This window comes from Rattus norvegicus, chromosome 19 (genome assembly GCF_021556685.1).
Source record: "Rattus norvegicus strain SHRSP/BbbUtx chromosome 19, alternate assembly SHRSP_T2T, whole genome shotgun sequence".
NCBI lineage: Eukaryota > Metazoa > Chordata > Mammalia > Rodentia > Muridae > Rattus > Rattus norvegicus.
The window spans coordinates 68,287,623-68,305,342 of record NC_141552.1 but is presented as its reverse complement, the minus strand read 5'-3'; the positions used below and the strand labels follow the sequence as shown (position 1 = coordinate 68,305,342).

At 48.6% G+C, this 17,720-nt stretch overlaps 1 protein-coding gene and 1 pseudogene across 3 annotated transcripts in view; one reads left to right on the top strand and one right to left on the bottom strand.

Moving 5' to 3' along the window:
- Positions 1-7,317, bottom strand: part of Disc1 (DISC1 scaffold protein) — a 210,506-nt gene extending 203,189 nt beyond the window's left edge. The window contains 1 exon segment of one of the 3 annotated variants that reach the window (NM_175596.3): positions 7,108-7,317. In NM_175596.3, coding sequence (NP_783186.2) covers positions 7,108-7,162 — 55 coding nt within the window. In that variant the 5' untranslated portion in view covers positions 7,163-7,317. 3 annotated transcript variants of the gene reach the window in all.
- A 2,801-nt stretch (positions 7,318-10,118) lies between these two features.
- On the top strand, positions 10,119-17,471 carry Rps25-ps3 (ribosomal protein S25, pseudogene 3; annotated as a pseudogene).
- The last annotated feature ends 249 nt before the right edge of the window (positions 17,472-17,720 follow it).

Sequence of the window (17,720 nt, the reverse complement as noted above, 5' to 3'; positions counted from 1 at the left end):
GAACAGTTAGGTCCGAGTGCCACAGAATAAAATTTCAACTCCAGTTCCACTCCGGTTTGCTCATTGCACTGTGGAAATCTCACCCTCTGGTCTCCGAAAACAGTCACACTCTCCACAAAGCCACCCATCCACAAGCCTGCACTCTGACGCTCACACATTTGTCTACCTGGGTAAGCATGATCATGCTCACAATTAAAACCAGTCCCAGATGCTGTGATCTCAGAGCTGAAGTGGGTGGAACCCACTTCCAGAGTGGAACCACCGGGCCAGCGAAAAGAAGCATAAGTGTGAGCAAGGAGACAGCAAATCTCACAGAAGCTCAAACCCCGCTCCTCCAGGACATCAACCACAGGGGGCCAGGGAAGGTCCCGTGAATCATCTCACACAGCCTTCCTCCCCAGGCTAGACTTTCCATCACCCCCACCCAAGGCAGCTAACATGCTCACAGCCTTTCAAGCCAGCCCATTGCACGAGAAAACAACCACTAGCACGTTTTCTCAGCCGTCCTAATACTGGGGTCCTTTAACACAGTTCCTCTGGTTGTGGTGACCTCCAACCATAAAGTTAATTTGCTACATGTGATGAATCACAATAGGAGCATCTGTGTTTTCTGATGGTCTTAGGCGACCCCTGTGAAAGGGTCATTCAGCCCCAAAAGGGGTCACAACCCACAGGTTGAGAACTACTGCTCTAAAGGAAGCTGCAAAACAAGTTGATGACTTCCGACTGTGAGTCTAAATCTATTGAGATTGGAAATCAAGTAGATACTCGGTGAACATTACGTCGATGGATGAACAATGAACAGAGGCATCCTTTTTGGCCATGCTTTGATTTCTGAGACAAGGTCCACTCTATAGTCCAGGTTGGCCTTGAACTCACAATCCTCCTGCCTCAGCCTTCCAAGTGCTGGGACGACTGACATGAGCAACCAACCATACCCAGCTTACAAACGTAGGAATTAAGAACCTACGTCTCGCCGAATAGTGGCGGTGCGTGCCTTCAATCCCAGCACTCAGGAGGCAGAGGCAGGCAAATCTTTGATGGACCCAGAGCTGAAGTTAGTTAGACACCTTGAGGTCACTGAAAACATAAGACTGCTCCCTACTGTGTACTCGGCCTGATTGTTTAATCTGCTTTTAGGAGAACAATTTAACAATCAGCCTTCCTTGCCTGGGGTTTCCCATGTAATCAACTTTTACAACCTAAGCTAATATAATCTTAAGTCCTGTGCTCCTCCGTGCCCATGACCCAGATAACGCCTGAGCATCGTCTGCTGAAAGCAGCAAACACAGAAGTGGATGTCGTCTTCTAAAATGATCATCCATTTATGGATATTGATTGACAAACAGAGATGCTCGCACTGTTGTGTGAGACGGTTGGGATCAGGTGGAGCCAAGGACTTAATCCTTGGAAAACAAAGATTTCTGTAAAGTATGGCATTCCGTCCTCGTGTGATGCTTCCTGTGCTGTTCAACGTAGACACAACAAAGTCCTTTGTTAGGAACAGACACACACAGGGACAGACACACAGGGAGAGAGGTGGGAAGGAGAGAGGAAGAGAGGGAGAGAGGGAGGGAAAGAGATAGAGACAGAGACAGAAAGTGACAGAGGAGGGAAAAAGACACAGACAGACAGAGACAGAGAGGCAGAGATAGAAACAGAGAGACAGAGACAAGCGACAGAGACAGAGAGACAGAGATAGAAACAGAGAGAGACAGAGACAAGTGACAGAGACAGAAACAGAGATAGACAGAGACAGAGAAAGAAGATAGAGACAGACAAAGATAGGCAGACAGAGACAGAGAGACAGAGATAGGCAGACAGAGACAGAGAGACAGAGATAGATGACAGAGAAGACAGATTCCCAAGACAGCCTCCAGACAGGCACAGATTCAGATGAATAGGCAGAGGACAAAGCTACAAGGAACATGCAGATGAGAATTTGAATCTGGACTCCTCTTGGCTAAATGACTCCCAAGGGCGAGTGTTAAATAAGGACATGAGAGGTGTGTGTGTATGTGTGTGTTTGTATATGTGTATGTATGTGTGTGGAGGTGCACAAATGTTCATGCATGTATGTGCAGGGCAAGGAGTTGACACCAGGTGACAGTCATGCTGCACCTTGTTTCCTGAGTCAGGGACTTACTGAACAGAGAGCTCAATGGTTCAACTAGGAGGCCTGGCCAGTGAGCACCAGGGACCCTCAGGTCGCTGCCACACCAGTGCTGGAGTTACAAAGACATGCTGCCACGCCCGGCTTTTTCCTTTTTTTTTTTTTTTTAAAGATTTATTTATTTATTATATATAAGTACACTGTAGCTGTCTTCAGATGTACCAGAAGAGGGCATCAGATCTCTTTACAGATGGTTGTGAGCCACCATGTGGTTGCTGGGAATTGAACTCATGACCTCTGGAAGAGCAGTCGGGTGCTCTTAACCGCTGAGCCATTTCTCCAGCCCCCGGCTTTTTCCTTTTAACGTTCCTTCTGAGGAACCAAATGAAGGACTTTGAGCGAATACAGTAAGCGCTTTACCAAGTGAGCTATATCTCAGCTCCACAGTTGAAAGCTCTGTTCAGCAGTGAGCTGGAGATTTCTGGTTACTACCGTCAAGGAACAGGGAGCCCAAAGCCTGGAGGAAGAAGCCACATCCATTCCCTGAGCTACGATAAAAGACAAGTCGCCAAAGGAGACGGCAGCAAGGGGAAGAGAGACTCTAGTGAGCCCCTCACCACCTTCCAAAGCCAAATACTAATATCTCATCCCTAGGCGACCTGGCTTCCCTGCCCTGCCCTCCTCCACTCCACTGAGAAAGCTGAGCGCTGGCCGCAGATCTGCCTCGACAGCAGCTGTGGGCGCTGACTCTGAAAGTGGATGTGCATTCTGAATGGCTAGAGCATCAGGTTTAGAAAGGATGGACAGAGGCTGTCCCCACAGTGCCACTAGAGTCAAGCCCAAGCAGCATAGGACTCCCCAGAGCTGGAAGCCATTCTTACTAAAGGATGCTAAGGGACAAGTGACCTCCACAGGGGGTCCAGCCATGCCAGGAGAGGACCTTTCCCTCCCAGGGCGGCCGTTCAAGGCGTGTAGGTGGCATGGACTCAGGCAAGGAGGGATGGGAACAGAACATACAATATCTATTATCATCATTATTAGAAAGAGAGAATATAACTCTCACCAAGTGGCCCTAACCTAAAATGTCACCCAGTCTCACTCTCTACACTAACGTGGCTACTCCTAAGACCTCTTTTTTCTTTCTTAAGATTTATTTTATTTTATGTATGTCAGTACACTGCGGCTGTCTTCAGACACACCCGAAGAGGGCACCAGATCTCCTTACTGATGGTTGTGAGCCACCATGTGGTTGCTGGGAACTGAACTCAGGACCTCTGGAAGAGCAGTCAGTGCTCTTAACCACTGAGCCATCTCTCCAGCCCTACCCAGACCCTCTAATACCAATATTACCATTAGCTCTTTGTTCTAAAGGTCTAATGTCAAGTTGAAACCACAAATCCTGACACCTCCAACTGAATCGCTGTTCTGAATAGAATGGTAAGGTTGTTTTTGGGGGCTGCAAAGGTGCCTCGGTAGTTAAGAAACTGTCCTGCTCTTCCAGGGGACCTGAATTCAGTTCCCAACACCCATACTAGGTGACTTTCAACACCCTACAACTCCAGCCCCTTGGGTCTGGCGCCTTCTCCTACTCCTTGAACATGTGCACACACACATGCATATACATGCATTAACAATTATTTTTAATTACCAACAATTATTTTTAATGAAGATGTTCTAATGAGCACAGGAAGTTGGCTTTTTCCTATAGAAATATCTTCGTGATTGAGCAAGCAAGTATCACTTTCATCATTTAACAAAAGCAGTTAACAACAGTGTGCCTCCCGTCTTTGAAACACACGTGAATTATGGACACAACACAGAAGCACACTCCAGGGATAGAGGCCTCAGCCTGTCTGCTCTGGTGAGCCCATGGTTTTGATGTCCTCTTGGTGAACTACATCTAGTTCAGAGGAACTGGGAATTCCTTTTGTAACAGAGCCCCAGCCTGGGTTCTCCAATCTGAAACGCCTCCTTTCATCTTGGGTAGCACTGAGGTCCCTTCTGCCTGTCCTAGGACTCTCAGCGAAGTGACCGTCTGACAAAAAATCTCCTCCTTACAGGCTACCGCCCCGCCCCGCCCGCCTGCCTCTGGCAAGTTGTTAAAATCGAACATCCAGTAGACCGAACTTTGAGATTCAGACGAAGGTCTCACAACGCATTCTTTCAAAGTTTAAGACCATTTGACTTGGTTAAGTTTTTATAGTTCATTCTTCTTCTGCAAGAAGATATCACAAAATAGAACCTTATAAAATAAAAGATGAAATTAAAGTGTTTGCAAAGTTCTTTCTGCAGGAGGCAGAGGGAGTAGGGGGCTCAGGTCTCTCTAAGGGACTGGCCACTGGGAGCAACACAATGACTGTGTGAGAGACACAAATTGAATATGGTGATGTTTGTTTGTTGAGGGGAGGAGAGGCACAAAGGTGGGAGGGTGGCAGGAATAGGAAGTGAGTGGGGTGGGATGCATTGCATTTGTATAAAATTCCCAAATAATCAATAAAAATATTACATTAGGGGGAAGGCGAAGTTCTTCCTGTGATTTACTCTCATTTTGTTAGGGTCTGCAATTATGAAAAATGCCAGCTAGAGGTAGGACGGTGTGCTGAAGTGCTCACCTGCTTGTCTAGCATTGCACAAAGTCCTAGGTGTGGTCCCTAGTACTGCATGTAGGTAGGTAAGCAGATGGCTGGAGATAGGTAGGTAGGTAGGTAGATAGATAGATAGATAGATAGATAGATAGATAGATAGATAGATGATAGACATATAGATAATAGAGAGATAGATGATAGATAGATGTAGATAGATAGATAATAGACACATAGATAATAGATAGAGAGAGATAGATGATAGATAGATAGATAGATAGATAGATAGATAGATAGATAGATAGTAGACATAGATAATAGATAGGTAGGTAGGTAGATAGAGGTAGATAGATGTTAGATAGATGTTAGATAGATAGATGATAGATTAATGATAGACATATAGATAATAGATAGATAGTAGAGGTAGATAGATGATAGATATAAATAGATGATAGATAGAGAGATAGATAGATAGATGATAGATAGAGGTAGATAGATGTTAGATAGATAGATGATAGACATATAGATAATAGATAGATAGATGATAGATAGAGGTAGATAGATGTAGATAGATAGATAGATAGATAGATAGATAGATAGATAGATAGATGACAAAATAGGTATAAAAGGCAGAAACAGACCAAGCATTGCCTTTGACCAGAAAAGGTCTACTCTCAACCTGGGCTCTACCTCATGGCTTCCCTTCAGCCAGTGATTGGAGACACCAGCACCTGGTTTCTGAGCCTCAGTCCTTGTTTAACAACCAAAGCCACAGGCAGGTGACTAGCCCTTGCCTCATGGAAGAAAAGATGAGAATGGTAGCACCAGCCCTCACAGGTTTGAGGAGGACCTCATCCTAGGGCAGGAGCAGGTGCCTGGCCCATGCATTTTCTGCAAAGGTGGCACCAGCCCCAGTTCCAGATGTTCTGCTTCTCCTGATCCTAGGGCAACACTCAGTGTGAACGGTGCTTTCTCTTTCTGTCAACAGAAGAGAGAACCGAGGCTGGGAGAGGCAGCTCAGAATGCAGGGTTCTCATCCAGGGCTCTTTTTGCTGTGAGCAGAGTCCTGGCTAAACCTTGACAGTCTCCACATCAGATGCCAAATGTCTTTTAAAATATCCTGTAATTCAGACGCTAACTAACTCACACTGGCATTCCTGTATTACCCGTAATTATTAGGTCTTGTACGGTCAAAAAAAATAAATAAATACTTAGGGACCCATGCGTAGTGGAGCACACCTGTAATCCCAGCGCTTGGGAGGCCAAGGCTAGCGAATTGGAGGCCAGCCTAGGGTATGCAGGGGATTTAAGGCTAACCTGGGCAACTAAAAGATTTTTGAGAGCTTGCTGTGTATCTCAGACACATTAAACCAGGGGTTTAATGCCCTCCTACCACATTAAACCCTTTAAAAACCCGACCAAGTCGGGAGGAAAATCAGCTCCATTTTGCAAATTGAAAAACTGAGGCAAGCCCGAGTCTAGGACGCATGTGCAGGAGACTCTCACCCTACACTCACCCATCAACCCTGTGTTTTCTAACTCCCATTTGCAAAAAAAAATTCTTCATAGAACCTAGTTAAGGAGACAGGCAAGCGGGTGGCTAGTGCCCCTTTCACAAATGGGCAAACTGAGGCTCCAAGAGCTAAAATAAGAGCCTAAGTCCCTTGCCCTCTCTCCTTCAGCACGGCACGCCCAAACTGCAAAGCCCAGTCTGGAGCTGGGCTCCCTGCTTGGTTTTTGTTTTTTTCTTGTTTTTGTTTTGTTTTGCTTTGCTTTGTTTTTCCGTTATTCTGGTTTGATTTGGGTTTTTGAGATAGCGTCTCAGGCTGTATTAGAAAGTGTCCGCAATCCTCCTGGCTCAGTCTCTTGCGTACTAGCAACAGAGGCGTGCGCCATCACATTCATTTCCTTGGTTTTCTGACAGTGAGTTGCGGAGGTCATTGTTGAAAAGCGGCCGCCCACTTAACTCGATGTCATCACTAGGGTTGGTAGGTGGCCCATGCTGACGGGGGAAAATGGAGTGGGTCCCCTCAGCCTGCGCTGCCCTGCGCGTCACAGTCCACACTCGGAAGTGGGCGGCGAGCAGCCCCACGGGAGGTGCGGGCTGCAGTTCCCACACCTCTCCCAACCTCGCCCTGCGTCCCCACAGGGTCCGCGCCGGCCACCCGAGAGAGAGTCCCAGGACCGAGCTGCACTCAGGCGCTGCGGACGCCGCCCTCCACCGACTGCGCCCCAGGCCGCCAGGCTCCCCCCAGCGGGGACGCGCTTGGACGGGAGCTGCAGTGGCAGCCGGAGACGCGACAGCCCGCACCCGGCACGCCCCGCTCCCTGCCTCGGTTTCCCTCCCCCGCACCGGGGTGCGCCCGGATCTCGGCAGGCCGCGCTCGCCTTCCGTCAGACCCCGGGCCCTACCTGGGCAGTGGCTCGGACTGTGGATCCAAGCGCCCCGGGAACCCGCGCCCTGCATCGTGCGGCTGGCTGCGCTCCGGACGGCGGCAACGGTGGTGACTGCGACCGCGGAGGCGGCGGGAAACGGGCAGGGGGCCGAGCCGAGGGCTGGCTCCTTCCTCCTGCCCAGGACCGCCGCTTCCTCTCCAGCTTCGGCCCCCTCGCACACGCGCGCCGCCCCTCGCGGCTCCCAGACCGCAGCGCGCAGAAAGTTTTGCTTTTCACTTGAAGGAAACCAAGGAGGGGAAGTGTGATGGGGCAGGGTGACCAGGGACCGAAAAACTGGGCGCTTCCCCGACCCTGGGAGTAAAAGGCAGGGTGGACAAGAGAGGGACTTCTTCCTACCAAGTGACAGATGACAGGTTGGGGGGTGGGAGCAGCTGTTAAAAATGACTTGAGGATCGCTGGCAGCGCGGGGCTGGCCAGGAGCACACAAGCCTGTGCCAAGCTCCTAGCAGCTGGCTCACCTCCACCATCCCTTCCCTTTGGCTGCTCCAGCAAAGCACCTGCTACAGGACACTGGGTCCAGGAAGTGCCAGTCACGGGTAACCTGGCCCTCTGGACCCGGAGGCAAAAATAAACCTACAAAACTGAACTGTGGGGAGTAGTCAGCCTGAAGCCAGGAGGCCTGGCTGTGGGTGGAACGTGGGGGAGGAGTGGGACGCTAGGAAGAAGCATGGGAGAGTTTCTACAGGAAGTGAGGAACCTGTGACCACTGGAAGACAAGGCCCTGGAGAGGTGGGGCAGCCAGTTGCCTGTTACCAGGAGCCTTAACGTTAGCATGGGTGGATGGGGCTTGAAGTTGATAAAGACATGAGCAGAGAGTCTGGATTTAGTGAAAATCCAGTTGGAAAAGGGGCTGTCAGTGTCCTAGTTAGCTTTACCTGTCCGTTTGACACAGCCCAGGGCTAGGGTTAGGGCAGATTGTGTCTGTAAGAAATGTCTTGACAGTTAACTGGCCTTCGAAGGCCCAGCCCACTGTGGGCGGCACCATTACCTAGGTCTTGAACTAACCAAGAAAGCTAACTGAACTGAAGCCCATCTATGAGCCAGCTGGCAAACAGCATCCTCTGCGGTTCCTGCTGTACCTGCTTGGCAGTGAGGTGAGCTCTTGGTTGGAGGTTAATGCTGTGTGTTATAGTAAGCAGGCCTGCCTTCAGGCTCCTGCCTTGGCTCCTCTCAGTGGTGGCCTGTGATCAAGTGGTAAGCTAAAATTAACCCTCTCCTCCCCCAAGAGGTATTCCATAGCAAATGCAGATGAATTGGCCAGCCTGCCATTGAATGCTCTCAGGTATCTCTGACTTGCACCCAAGGATCGCTAGGAATATCTCTGAATACATAACATAAACTGTCTTAAAACGGGCCGGGAAGCTGGCCTGACAGCTAAGAGAACATACTGTGGACTGGAGAGATGGCTCAGTGGTTAAGAGCACTGACTGCTCTTCCTGAGGTCCTGAGTTCAATTCCTAGCAACCACATGATGACTCACAACCATCTGTAATGGGATCCGATGCCCTCTTCTGGTGTGTCTGAGGACAGCTACAATGTACTTATCTATAATAAATAAATATTTAAAAAAAATAAACAAATAATTGAGAGAGAGAGAGAGAGAGAGAGAGAGAGAGAGAGAACATACTGGTCCTGCAGAATCCTGCAGAGGACCAGAGTTCAGATTCACAGCATCTATCCTGAGTAACTGCAGCTCCAGAGGTCTGATCAAACACCCTCATCTGGCCATGTCTGTCTGTCTGTCTCTCTCTCTCTCTCACACGCACACGCAAACACAGAGAGAGAGACAGACAGACAGACAGACAGACACATACACAAAATGAAAATAAAAGTTTTAAAACTTACAATATCATCAGAATCAGATTTTTTTTAATTTGGTCACCATGTTGTTAGTGAGCGCCTGTGCACACGCACGCCCTCAGGTGCACAGGCATAAAAATGGAGATTGTGTTTCATCTGTGAGTGCTCACCAGGAGGTGGCCTCAGAGAGATGGCGTGTTCTGGGGATAGCAGCCCACCTCTTTCTCCAGCTGCCCTGTTGTGACCCCCATGGGCTCGTGAACATGGTGGCCAGGGCAGCTATGGGATGGATGTGGCAGTGGGAGCTCTGCCAACCAGATCTCTATTCACTCACGCCCACCAGGCCGCAGCAGCCACTGTGGCTGTGCTGCCAGCAGAGTTTCCGACACAGCACTGTTCCCTGGTGGCTGCTTCCTTACTTTAACCTCATCCATCAGCAAAGGGGCAGAGCTGTGACCTTATTAAAATGTGTTCTCTCATAGGACATTCATGCCAAATCCCATGGCCCCTGCTTCATGCCTTATAATCCCAGCACTTGGGAGACTTACTACCACAAGTTCAAGGCCAGTCTGGACTTGTGTGTTTTAAAATCAGTTGACTGGTTGAGACCATTACAGTCCCCGGAAAGTACAGTACCTAGTAGGGTCATTGGTATGTTCTGGAAATCATCATCCAGTGTGACAGGCTGGATTCTTGGGAGCCGGAGTTGAGGGCCACTCCTGTTCACCTGTGAGGATTCATTGGCAACATGTGCGTGTCCTACTTCACACTCTTTTCTTTTTTTAAGATTTATTTATTATATATAGGTACACTGTAGCTGTCTTCAGACACACCCAAAGAGGGCATCAGATCTCATTACAGATGGTTGTGAGCCACCATGTGGTTGCTGGGATTTGAACTCAGGACCTCTGGAAGAGCAGTCAGTGCTCTTAACCACTGAGCCATCTCTCCAGCCCCTACCTCACACTCTTGTGCCCTGACAGCCAGTGTTGTGGTGGTCCCCTACCCCTGATGGGTGACACTGTATTAAGGTTCTTAACTGCAACTCACCACAACCAGTACAATCCAAGTCACGCACGAGGAGTTCTGCTGAGGATCCACGAAGTTCACGGAGGCAGGAAGCAGGACTAAGCTGGTACTCTGCAAAGCCCTGGGCCAGCCTGAGGATGCCAGAGGCCCCCGCAGCCACACTGAGGCTGCTTTTCTGGTAAGTTCTGCTTCTCATTACTGCTGATCTCACTGGTTTCTAATCCGGCCAAACGGAGACCCGCTTGGAGCCAGCTCCAAATCTCCAGGAATGAGATCCTGTTGGGCCCAGTGAAAGCCGGAGCCTACAGTTCATGGAGCCCTCTGTGAGCAGGACAGCTATCCTAAAATGCACACTAAATGCCACGCTGAGGGCCAGCTTGCTACTTGCTGGGAATTGAACTCAGGACCTCTGGAAGAGCAGTGGGGAGCTCTTAACCACTGAGCCATCTCTCCAGCCCAGCTTGCTACTTGCAAACAAACAAGGGACGCCTTCAATTCCGTCTGCTTTCGACTCTCGTTCTGGATACTGAGGTGTGTAAATGTCTCCACACAAAGGAGATCATTGCTCTGTCAATAATTTAAACATTGCCGGGAAGCTCTTTCTCTTCTTCATGAGAGCAAAGATGGGGCAGCCTTAAAGGATTGACTGATAAGTAAGGCCACAGCCCAGAGTCTGTATCATTATCGGCCAAGTCCGCAGTTGCTCTGTGTATAGAAATTGCATATCCACACATCGTATTTGCATGGACTGTGCACACTAAAATCTATGGTGTGCCTCCGCAGCCAGAAGCCAGGAGCTCAGAGGACAAGACGTAAAACTCTTTTGCAAGTCAATGAAGTTTGAAAATCGTGTCTGAGAATGCAGGACTCCCTCAGGCGTTAGGTAGCAGGGTGCCCTGGCTGAGCACCTTACTGCTCGCTCTACCCAGACCAGATAGATCAAGCTTGTTGTATTTGTTTCACCTTTACAGACAACTGGGGCAGGAGCCTAGAGCTTACTGGAGTTCTTGTGAGAGGCACAGCAGCATGTGTGGCCGGAGAGTAGGGACTGGAAAGAGAAGGACCCGTAAGAGCACATGAAGAGAGCCAGCTGACACTAAAAGACTAGACACTCCTCCCCACCTCACGGCACACGGCAAACAGCGCGTGCCAACAACCTGACACGAGCAGCCACACAGAAAGCGTAACCTAGGAACGGTCGCGAGCGCCGCTTTTCTTCAGTTTGCTCTCGTTTTCATGGGTGTGCTGTCTTTCCTTCATCTGTCTCTTTATATTCATTTATTCACTCATTCGTTTGTTTGGGGGTTGTCACGGCATGTACATGCTACAACACGCATGTGGAGGTCAGAGAACAACTCTCAGGAGACAGCTCTCTGCTTCTTACACAGGGTTGCTTCGAATGGGGTCATCGGGGAGGTTCCTGTTACCAACTGCCTGCCTCTCAGGCACAAACCGTCTCTACTTCTCCGTGTTCCTGATGCAGCCCTCTGCCCCGAAGCACAAGCACCTGGAAACTTGGGCAGGTGCCCCTGGATTCAGATCAATCACTGTAACACAGAGCTTCAGACCCAGGCAGTCAGGCTGCGGAAGGTAGGGGCCCAGCCGGCAGGATACACTGTCAGAGTTAGACAGTAATGACATTTGCTTCTCTATAGTGAGGCCTATCAGTCTTTTATATCCTGCATCTTCTTGTGTAGCATCCCCTCCCCCTGGCTGTGTCCCTCAATAGGGGGAGGAGGCAAGGTGGGTGGTGAGAGCCAGGCCTGGCAGGTGATAAATTTACTGTCCTCCTGGGATCTAAACTCTTTGAGAAGTCTCTCACCCTCTTCCTCCCGGCAGCCTCCCGATGAAGCCTGTAGGAGTGTGATGGCTAAATTGGGATTGTTATCCGAGGCAGATTTATTATCCCTCAAGGGTCCTGTGCTTCCTCGGTCCAAAGACAGATAGCCCGGGGCATTCCCAGCTCACGGCCCAGGCTGCTGTAAGAAAGCCCCACTCGAGAACAATGGCAAAGGCCTAGACAATTCTGGGAAATTTAATCATCGAAAGGAGATCCTTTCTTTAAAAGAAAGAAGGAAAGAAAGAAAGAGAGAGAGAGAGAGAGAGAGAGAGAGAGAGAGAGAGTGAGAGAGAAAACAAAAGAAGCTTGAATAAATTGGAGAAGAGTACTCTATCCTCAACCCAGGAAAGAGCATAGGCAGCAAGAATAAAGATTCTCTGAATACCTGGAAGGAGGAAGCGGCTTCCCACTTAGAAAAGCATCATATACAGCCACACCATGCCTGCTTAAGCTAACACATCTCGAAGCAGCCATCCCGTAATGTCGTCAGAAACCCAGCTCAGGAAGGTGAACCTGATGCACTGGAGGAGGCTTTGGGACTCCAGACCCATTTCGGTCCCTGACCCCCCGCCCCCAGACCCATTCCACTCCCCAGTCCAGGCTCTGCCTGACACTTCCTTTTAGAATGGGTGGATGTCACCAAATGGCTCAGGCTGCTGGGGAAGAGTTTCTGAGCTTTGTTCTGCACAGAGATGCAATACCCAATGTTTTGTTTGCCCATCTCTGCCTCGGTTTACCACAGTGACTTTGTCCGGCTGTTGGAGGGTTTCTTAACTACTTGGGGAAGGTCTCAGATATGACCAAGGATGACACTGAGACACACAGGCACAAATGTAGGTCAGAGACCCATCTACGTCACACATCCCGAGGCAGCTGGGTGTCATGGACTTGAACTGTAGCCTGATGCCGTGACAGGTGGTGGGGACATGATCAGCCAGGTCCCCATCATCTGAGCCATCTGAGAGGAGCCCAGCTTACCCCATCCTGTTGGTGTATTTTGATATCCTGGGGCTTAGGAGACAACTCCCTTCGGAGGTGATCGATCCAATCAAGACTTTGCACCTGGAAGTCTGACAAAGCCCTGGTTCCAACTCCGGTTCTGCACAAGGCAGGCACAGTGACGCACACACCGTTAGGTCAGCTTCCAGGAGGTGAAGGAGAAAGATCTGTTTAAAGTCACCTTAAGCTACAAAGGAGGTCTGAGGCCAGCCGGGGCTACAAGAAACCCCGTCTCAAAAATTCTCAGTCAGGGTAACTAGGGTTCCCTTTCGTTTCAACACCTTTCCTGAGAGGTCTGGCAGGGTCATGAGATTCCCCGAGGCTTTTAGAGAGGTCAAAGTCAATTGTGGCACCTCACTGGGTCCTGTGACAGCACACTGGGTCCCAGGCCATGACTGCCTCCCAAGCACTGGGATTAAATGCCCAGGTCTAGAAAGTGAAGGGAGACAGTGGGAGAAACCTGGAATTGACCCTCTGCTAGTTCACATACTCAGTGCAGGCTTTTTTATTTGGGGGCAGGGAGATGGTCTGGAACCCACAGAAGTCCATCTATTTATGCGTCCGTGTGTTGGATCTAAGAGAGTGAGCGACTACACTCAGATATCATTTCCAAAATTCAAATAAGGCAGAAAACAGACCAAAATGTAAGGGCCTGCCCCAAAAGTCATCCTGAAGGACGTTGTTCTCCTGATGTTGTTTCCCTCTTAACATTTTAAAAGAAAACATGAATTAACAAATACAATCTTCTTTCGGTTTCTGCTTATATAAAAGTATGTTTTTAAATGAATGAAAGGGACAGGGTTTCTCAGAAGTAGCCACAAGGAGGCAGAAGTTGACTGAAAAAAAAAAAATCCTGCATCGGGTGGCGTCCTCACCGGTGACCTTTCCTTACAGGAGTTGCTGGGAGAGTGTAGTGATATTTTGGAGTTTTGGTTTTCTTTTAAAATCACAGAAATACCATAAGAACGTGTTTTTTTTTTAACCCCAGGTGTGGGATATGGGGCTACTTCGTATCATCCACAGCAACTGACTGTGATTTGCCCCTTGCTCTAGAAGGGGCGTGATTTTGTCAGGTGCATAGTTTTCAAGACTGTGTGACGTTTGGAATTCTGGAGACTTTAAGAAAGTATATAAGGACCAGAGAGATGGATCAGCGGTTAAGAGTACTGACTGCTCTTCCAGAGGTCCTGAGTTCAATTCCCAGCAACCACATGGTGGCTCATAACCATCTGTAATGAAATCTGAGAACGTGCTCTTTCTGATTAAAGATTGGCTGGATTAAAAAAGAAGGTCTATAAATGCTAGGGCCCGAGAGGCAGGCTGGGTTGTTGGTTTGTGGTGGTGGTTGGGGGTTTGTTAAGTAGCTGAGTGCAAAGAAGAAGCAACAAGAAGAAATTAGATATCCGGATGTGGAAGATCAAACTTGCCCCAGGGAGCTTAATGCCCCTAATTAGCAGGAAGCAGTCTAGAGATAATGTTGCCCCTTTCCGACCCCTGACTTTTTTCAGGGGTCTCTCTCCTTTTCTCTCTATTTTTTTCCCTCTCTTCTCCAGTGTTAGGGGACTGAAATGGTGAAAGAAAACAGAGCAAGATGCAAAGAAGAACTCACAATGTGGCAAAGATAAGTTACAGAGATCCTGACTTTTCCTGGGTCCTCCTCATGTGCGGGCACCTGGCCTCCAGACCTTTGCGTGCACTGCCCGGGCTCTCTCAGTCTGTGCAGACAGAGCTCAGCATCAATGTCTCGCCTTCGTGGGGAGCAGAATGAGGCTGAAGGTAAACGGCTGGTAATGAAGGCTCACATAAGCAGAGAGGCTTCAGGTACTGACTCCAATACCACAAACAAAGAAGACAACCGGGAGAGACCGACCTGGCTCTTCCTCCAGAGCAGGGCAATGTGGGAAAGAGAAGCTAGCCAACTTCTACACTTTGGAGATCTCTTCTGCACATTGGTCCGTGCCATGGTATACAGCAGATGCTCAAAAAAGACCTCCGAGTTCAACATGTCCCCAGATCCACATTCACAAAGTGGGCAAAAAGAAACTTTCCAGTCCTTAGGTATTCCCTAAGCGACACAATGGGCAAACTCTCAACTGAAATGAAACCAGCCAGGCTCAGGGGTGGCACACAGTTGCAGGGAGGTTTTGAGGTCCAGGGCAGCCTGGGACTCATAGGCAGACACGGAGAAAATAAAAACAGGTTAAGTGTGTGTTCACACCTCCTGCTGGGACACAGTGTCTCATGAATAAAAACATGGAGACCAAAACAAGCAAGCAAGTAAACGAAGGCATGTTAAGTCAGAAAAGCAAACAGTAGCAGCCCAGAAGGAATTTCTTCCTAAACATTTAATCTGAGGGTCAACATTGTGTGCCTTCCTCAAATACTCTCAATGTTCTATTTACTTGTTGTTTTTGTTTTGTTTTGTGTTTGAGACAAGGTCTCACTATGTAGTCCTGGCTGGCCTGGCACTTGCTCTGTAGACCAGGCTAGCCTGAAACTCACAGAGAATCTCCTGCCTCTGCTTCCTGAGTGCTGAGATTACAGGCATGTGGTACTATACCCGGCACCGTTTTTCTTCATTTGTTGTTTGCTGTTGTTTTGTTTTGTTGAGACAGCATTTCTGTATAACCCTGGCTGTCCTAGAACTCACTATGTAACCCAGGCTGGCCAGCAAGCCACCAGTCCTCCTGTCTCTACCTTCCCCATGCTGGGATTACAGAAGCTCAATCCTGGGAGTTTACAGGGGTGCTAGAAGTGGAACTCGGGTTGTCGTATTTTGCCAACTGAGCTGTCTCCCTCAGGCCGCTGAGAAAATATCTTAATAGAAACCCCAAAGCCCACAAAAGTGGAAATACAACCCTAAATGCTTGGTTAAGTAGGATTACAATATGCCAATTTAAAGATCAGATCACTACCAATACCAAAAAGCCTTCAAAAACTGGTAACGTAAGAAAATCAGGGGCTGGCTGGCTGGCTGAGCAGCTAGGAGTGCTTGCCACCCCTGTGCTGGGCTGAGGTCTGGCTCCCGTCCCCACATGCAGATGGCTCTGGCTCGGCTGCAGCTCTATCTGCAGGGCCCCCTCGGGGCACCTGCACTCATGTGCACACACCCATACACAGGCACACGCACAACTTCTCTCAAGTGAGAAAGTTTTGGGCATTTTTAGATATGAATATCAGCCTCGTTGCAGGTAACTGACCAAGCAGAATATTGCTTTTCTGTTAATGTGTGCCAATATGAAATTTAGAAACAAATCAATGGTGTCTTGATGGCCTTTACCAAGAATTCAACTCCCAGTTGACATGCCAGCTACAAATGTAGCTCAGGGCCTACTTGGGTTTTTTGTTTTGTTTGTTCTGTTTTTGATCAGAACCTCTGGGCCTTATGGTTGCCACTACCGAAAAAAAATTATTTCCAAATGAACCATTAAAACGTCACTCACTAACTAAAGATTGCTCCTTATTAGCAAGATAAGGAAGGTATGGTGACTCCCACCTGTCATCCCAGTCCTCGGAAGACTGAGGCAGAGGGATTGCTGAAAGCTGAACCCAGTTGTGGTATCAGACCCTGTTTCAAATCAAAACCAAACAATAAAGATTTGAGAGTGGAGGGGTGGTTCAGTGGTTAAGGGCACTGGCTGCTCTCGCCGAGGACCCAGTTCGAACCCCAGCTCCCCATGGTGGCTCACAACCATCCAAAACTCCAGCTCTAGGGGATCCAATACCATTTTCTGATTATTTGAGCACCAGTCACGCATGGGGTGCACATATATACATGCGGGGAGGGGGGGGAACACATGAAATAAGATAATTCTAAACATTTTTATAAGATTACTTGTTTTATGTCAAAAGTCACAATGTTCATATTTTGTTGCAAAACTTAGGTCTGTAATAAATTGTTCATGAATAAGGCAAGGCAGGAGAGGCTGTTGCCATGAGAGCCCCACTTCTCGACAGTCACAGCACAAAGTTCTGCTTCCTAAGACGTCGCAAGCCATCCTTTCCAGTAGAGACCTGCCTTTCTAATAGAGAATAAAAAAAGTAAAATTAAGAATGAAATTAAGGGGTTGGGGATTTAGCTCAGTGGTAGAGCGCTTGCCTAGGAAGCGCAAGGCCCTGGGTTCGGTCCCCAGCTCCGAAAAAAAAGAACAAAAAAAAAAAAAGAATGAAATTAAAACAATAATTAATAATATAAATAAGTAATAAGATAAATAAAAACAAAAAATAAACAGCTTTTCCCCTGACACCTTAGTGAGGCTGCAGTGGCCCACACTCCTCTCTGAGCTTCGCCACGCCGCCGAAAGATGATGAGAAGAAGACGAATGCTGGGAAGTCAGCCAAGAAAGACCCAGTAAATAAATCTGGTGGCGAGGCTAAAAAGAAGTGGTCCCAAGGCAAAGTTCGAGACAAGCTGAACAACCTCGTCCTGTTTGACCGAGCTACGTATGACAAACCTTGTAAGGAAGTCCCCACCTATACCTTACGACTCCAGCCGCGGTCTCCGAGAGACTGGCGATTCGAGGGTCCGTGGCCAGGGCAGCCCCTCAGGAGTAAAGGACTTAGGAAGCTGGTTTCAAAGCACAGAGCCCAAGAACTTGACACCAGAAACACAAAGCGTGGCGACGCCCCAGCTGCTGGCGAAGAGGCCTGAACAGGTTCAAACGGCTGCACAGTTGGGGAGATAAAACTTTATTGAATCTAATTAATTAATTAAAAAATAAAAACTTTCTAGAAACCTGACTTTCTGGTAAAGAATAAAAAAAGTAAAGTGTCCTCTGCTGCTGTTTGCATGGAAAGACTCCTGAGCTTCCCTGGGTAGGCTCCAGAACCTGAGAGACCCCGGGAGCTGGTGAAGATCAGGCCAGCAGCTTACAGAGCCAGCTGGACCGTGGCTTCTGCG